The sequence below is a fragment of the Salvelinus sp. IW2-2015 genome, linkage group LG6.1 (assembly GCF_002910315.2).
Source record: "Salvelinus sp. IW2-2015 linkage group LG6.1, ASM291031v2, whole genome shotgun sequence".
Lineage (NCBI taxonomy): Eukaryota > Metazoa > Chordata > Actinopteri > Salmoniformes > Salmonidae > Salvelinus > Salvelinus sp. IW2-2015.
Genome location: NC_036845.1, coordinates 2,966,595 through 2,972,637, shown reverse-complemented (window position 1 = coordinate 2,972,637; position 6,043 = coordinate 2,966,595). Strand labels below are relative to the sequence as shown.

General features: G+C 39.5%; 1 protein-coding gene across 1 annotated transcript in view; it reads right to left on the bottom strand.

Annotated features, from left to right (window-relative positions):
* Positions 1 to 2,205, bottom strand: part of LOC111964610 (E3 ubiquitin-protein ligase HACE1) — a 34,109-nt gene extending 31,904 nt beyond the window's left edge. Inside the window, 1 exon segment of the mRNA XM_070443791.1 lies at positions 1,917 to 2,205. Within this exon segment, the coding sequence (XP_070299892.1) occupies positions 1,917 to 2,007 (91 nt within the window). The 5' untranslated portion in view covers positions 2,008 to 2,205.
* Positions 2,206 to 6,043: the final 3,838 nt, after the last annotated feature.

The window sequence follows — 6,043 nt, the reverse complement described above, 5'->3', positions numbered from 1 at the left end:
TATGGACACGGGTACAGCGGTATATAATGTTGTGTTGTGTTGTTAGACATGGACACGAGGTACAGCGGTAAATATGTGTGTTGCGTTGTCAGACATGGACACGAGTACAGCGGTATATATGATGTGTGTTGCTGTTGTCAGACATGGACACGAGTACAGCGTGTGGTAATATAATGTTGTTTGCTGTGTAGACATTGGACACGATACAGCGGTATATATATGTTGTTGCTGTTGTCAGACATGGACACGAGTACACGGTAATATTATGGTGTTGCTGTTGTCAGAGCATGGACACGAGTACAGCGGTAATATAATGGTGTTGCTGTTGTTAGAATGGACACGAGTACAGCGGTAAGTATATGTTGTTGCTGTTTGTCAGACATAGGACACGAGATACAGCGGTAATATAATGTTGTTTGCTGTTGTCAGACATTGGACACGAGTACGCGGTAATATAATGTTTTGCTGTTGTTAGACATGGACACGAGAGTCAGTAAGGCTTATGCGGAGAGACAAGAGGTAATATATTATGGTGTTGCTTGTTGTCAGACATGGACACGAGTTACGGAGCGGTAATATAATGTGTGTTGCTGTTGTCAGACATGGAGACAGTAAAGCAGGGTGTAATATCAGATGTGTTGCTGGTGTTAGACAGACACGTAGGGATCAGCCGAGGATATATAATGTTGTTGCTGTTGTTCAGACTTGGACACTGGAGTCAGCGGTATATTATAATGATGTTGTTTGCTGGTGTGTTAGACATGGACACGAGGTACAGCAGCGGTATATTAATAGTTGTTGCTGGTTGTAGCCATGACACGGATAGTCGCGGTAATTATAATGTGTTGCTGTTTGTCAGACATGGACAGAGTACAGCGGTAATATAATGTTGATTGCTGTTGTCAGACATGCTGACGAGTACAGCGGTAATATAATGTTGTTGGCTGTTGTTAGACAGTGGACACGAAGTACAGCGGCGGGTAATGTATTGTTGTGCTGTTGTCAGAGATGGCACGGAGTACAGCGGGGAGAGGTAAATAATGTTGTTGCTGGTTTGGCAGACGAGGACAGCGAGTTACAGCGGTTGGATGAGTATGTGTTTGTGCTGGTTTGTAGACATGGACGAGTCTACAGCGTCAATATAATAGTTGTTGCTGTTGTTAACATGGACCGAGAGTTACACGCGGTAATCATACTGTGTGGTTGTGCTGTTGTCAGAATTGGACACCGAGTTACAGGCGGGTAATTAGTGTTAGATGGTGTTGCTGTATGTCAGACTGAGACACGAGTTACAGCTTTTGGTATATATGGTGTTGCTGTTGGTAGACATGGACGACTGTAGGGTTTGGACAGCGTGTGGTTAGACAATAGACATGCACTAACATGCCCTTCTGGATCAATAGAAGGTAACAGAATACAGTAATCAACGAGGGAGAAGGGGATCCTCTTCTATAACAGCTATGCTTCCTACTGAACTCAGTCTGTGAAGTCAGTCAGTCTGAATAGTCTATTTACTGACAGGTCTGTCTGTATCTGCAACCTATGCAACCCATTACTTTATGTCACCACTAGGCTTATATTACCATGACATCTTTCAGTCACTCCTTCGTTTTTGTATCATGAAACAAAGTATGTATCAGTTGGTCTCACTAGATTCGTATCATATTATTACTATGAAATGGTTACAATAATACCCTATCCAGCAAACAGTCTGTAGACAGGGAAATGTCTAATGGCCTCAAGGGTTCCTGGCTTCCGCCTTGTTATTGACAAACTGTAAGATGATACTGTAATTCAAACATTTAATGACTATATATATATATATATATATTAGCATGAATATACAGTATTGATATAGCTAAAGTCTCCTATTATGCCATGTCGATTATTTATGTCCTTTGGTCGATAGGCTATACCTTCCGGGAGCTCGACAGTCCTGGCGCGACGCAGAGAGCGGGTCAGCCTGTTCAGCTGTACGTTTAGTTGCTCCATCGCCCGTTCCATCATATGTGTACCAACAACCGGGAACAAAACCGAGGATACAAAGCCTCGAGCAAGATTATTTTTCCGCTAAAAGGGTGCTTCTGGCTTCGATGTCATCCATCGAGCCGCCGAGAAATGTACATTAGGCTGCCCCTTTTTCTCTCTCTACCCTCTGATTCATTCAGCAACATTTCTTGTGTCAAGTCCCATTCTTCCTGTTTTCATTACGTCTGATGGCAGTGCGGTCTGGGTACTGTAGTTTTCAGTGTCAAATATGTGTAGTTTTAAGTATTTTATGACGATTCATTGATTGATTCAGTCATCATCAAATCAAATTTTATTTTAACATTATTTTAACATTAACATCTGCTAACCATACACATGGTTAGTGTAGCAAAATGCTTGTGKTTCTAGTTCCAACAGTGCAGTAATATCTAACAAGTAATATCTAACAATTCCCAACAACTACCTACTACACACAAATCTAACAAGTAATCTAACAATTCCCCCACCAACTACCTAATCACACAAATCTAAAGGGGTGAATGAAAATATGTACATATCAATATATGGACGAGCGATGGCCGAGCGGCATAGGCAAGGTGCAGTAGATATATAAAATGCAGTATATACAAGTGATATGAGTAAAGTGAGATACGAAACATTTATAAAGTGGCATTATTTAAAGTGGCATTGTTTAAAGTGACATGTGATCCATTTATTAAAGTGTTAAGTGATTGGGTCTCAGTGTAGGCAGCAGCCTCTCTGAGTTAGTAATGGCTATTTAACAGTCTGATGGCCTTGAGATAGAAGCTGTTTTTTAATTCTCAGGCCCAGCTTTGATGCACCTGTACTGACCTCACCTTCTGGATGATAGCGGTGTGAACAGGCAGTGGCTCGGTGGTTGTTGTCCTGATCTTTTTGGCCTTCCTTTGACAACGGGTGTTTGTAGGTGTCATGGAGGCAGGTAGTTTTACCCACAGGATGTGTTGTGCAGACCGCACCACCTCTGGAGAGCCTTTTGGTTGAGGGCGGGCAGTTGCCGTACCAGGCTGTGATACGACCCGACAGGATGCTCTCGATTGTGCACTGTAAAGGTTTGTGAGTGTTTTTAGGTGACAAGCCAAATTTCTTCAGCCTCCTGAGGTTGAAGAGGAGCTGTTGTGCCTTCTTCACCACACTGTCTGTGTGGGTGGACCATTTCAGTTTGTCTGTGATGTGTACGCTCAGGAATTAAAACTTTCCACCTTCTCCACTTGGTGTCCCTTGTGTGGATGGGGGGGTGCTCCTCTGCTGTTTCCTGAAGCACGATCATCTCCTTTGTTTTGGTTGATGTTGAGTGAGAGGTTGTTTTCCTGACACCCAACTCCGAGTGCCCTCACTTCTCCCTGTAAGGCCGTCTCGTCGTTTTGGTTATCAGCCCGCTACTTTTTGTGTCGTCTGCAAACTGATGATTGAGTTGGAGGCGTGTGTGGCCACGTGTCGTGGGTGAAAAGGGAGTACAGGAGAGGGCTGAGCACGATCACCAACCTTGTGGGGCCCCAGTGTTTGAGGGTCCAGGAGATGGAGATTGTTTTTTCCTACCTTCACACCTGGGGCGTGCCCGTCAGAAGTCCAGGACCCAGTTGCACAGGGAGGAGTTTGAGACCCCAGGGCCTCCAAGCTTGATGATGAGCTTGGAGGCGTACTAATGGATTTAAATGCTGAGCTGTATTAATTAACAGCATTTTACTTTCGTATTATTTTTGTCCAGATGGAAAGGGCAGTGTGCAGTGTGCATGGCCGATTTTGTGGGGGGGCGTCATCTGTGGACTCTTTGGGGCGGTATGCAAACTGAAGTGGGTCTGTGTATATCTCTATATTGTTTAGTGAATTATTCTGTTAATATATGTTTCTTGTCAGAATGTGTGTTGTGTTTCAACCATAGAGATCTGACTAATGTGTAAAAAGTCCATTATACAAAAAAGGCAAATAATTAATGTATATAAGATATTATTCTTGTAATGTTTWTAATTGTTCATTTTTTCATGCAATGACAGACACCCCTGCTTCACACTGCTTATGGTCATGTTCTCTTAAATTGATTTGACTTGGATAAAACGTTCAGGTTTGATATGTCTTCAGAAAAAACATCAGTTTCAAACGTCCAACATGTAGTAAACCTCTCTYGCCTTCACACCTTTCTACCCCATATGATTCTGGTGACTTGTTTAATATGGCTTTTTGCATTAAAAAAAGATTGTGAGACTAGAATTGAAAACTTGGGAGTTGTATTTCAAGACATGAATAATGTGTGTGTCACAGGAGGTTGGTGGCARCTGAATTGGGGAGGACGGGCTTGTGGTATTGGCTGAAGGGGATTGAGTGGAATGGTTTCCATGTGTTTGATGCTATTCCATTAGCTCAGTTCCAGACATTATTATGAACCATCCTCCCCTCAGCAGCCTCCACTGTGTGGGTAGCTAGAACCAGAACCTAAAGTTGAGGKATGCTTGAACAAAATGGCGACCATGCTTCACCCTCCAGTGACACTCAATAAAGAGCTTCCAAGCTATGGTGCCAGTCATGTGTAGCCCAACCACCTCATKAGTGAAAACATCTAAGAATGTCATGCATCTCATACCGTCACACTTTGTTTGCATTGAAAATTCTGATTTGCATGCTTTTTCAATGTTTAAGCATAAGGACTGAGGCCAGAAATGTCTCTATGTAAATTATATGACAAGTAAAGTGTGGTAAACAGGAGAAGAAAAAAAACATTGATTAATTGAAAGATTTATTCATCATCATTACATTTTATATTTACCTTTGTGATAATAAAAAAATGCATCAAGAGAAAGACATTATGAGTAGTATAATAAATCCAAAGATTAACCAGGTAGATTTGACAAAAGATTACAATAAATTATGAAAATCAACATTTGGATTACAACATTAAATTCACTCTGTTACTATTAATTTAAATTAAAGTAATACCTTTTTATCTAAAAATGTCAGATATGATCAATTAGTAATAATCAGCCCTGAATTKATTTGTGTATTGATAACAACCTGCTGTTCAATTCCCATCACTGGAAACATTTTATTAGAAAATAAAACAATAACAAAATCATAAAAAAGTATAGGACCAAGTAAACAATTAAGTAATGAATTAATACAGGAAAGATTAGAAATTGTATATTTATTTCAAGTTTATCAATATGAGCACCGTATCTGAAAGAGAGAAAATATGTTGTATTTAGAAAGGCCTACAATGCATACATTTCCATTCTATGTCCAGGAGTTGAATTAAATTATTTCTAGAAACTCTGAAATAAGAATATTTTGATAATATAACATTGTTGATAACGCAAAACGGCACAAGAAACTGTTCTTGTTCTTGTACTTTCTCTCTTTTACACCTTTTGCCATTACAACTTTCACATAGAAAGTAATTTTTTCATGCAGAATTTTCATGAATTAAGTATCAAAAGATATTTGCCATTAATTGTGACTTACTTTTTTATATGGTTTAATAATTGCTGTCAGACTGTAACATTCTTAGATGTTACATATATTGGGCAAACATTTGAATACATTGTTGTTTAGTTTTATTGTCAGATTCTGTGATCAGATTAATGAAATGAAGTTTTGGTCTGGTTTAATTGAGATGTAAATGTTCTGTATGACAATATATCTGTGAGGTCGATCAAAAGGATCGTTCCAATCGAAATACTTAAACTTTGTCTTAAAACTTTAGTCTGATTTAGGCTATCCTTATTGGAATTTAGTTTGCCTAAAATAAACACCATTAATTTGTTTTTTTAATCTGCTTTTAGTTCTTCATTATATCGAGACGTTGTTATGTATGCTACCAAACACGTGTAGTATAGATCAAACAACTTTAATCTTTAATTCGAATCTCTCTCACACAAGAGCTACTATTTGAAAACATGTAGACTTGGGTCGATTGCGTGAATTGTTTGTAGTTTTTCAAACATCAAATTTTATTTATATAGCCTTCGTACATCAGCTGATATTCAAAGTGCTGTAACCAGAAACCATCAGCTAAAACCCCAAA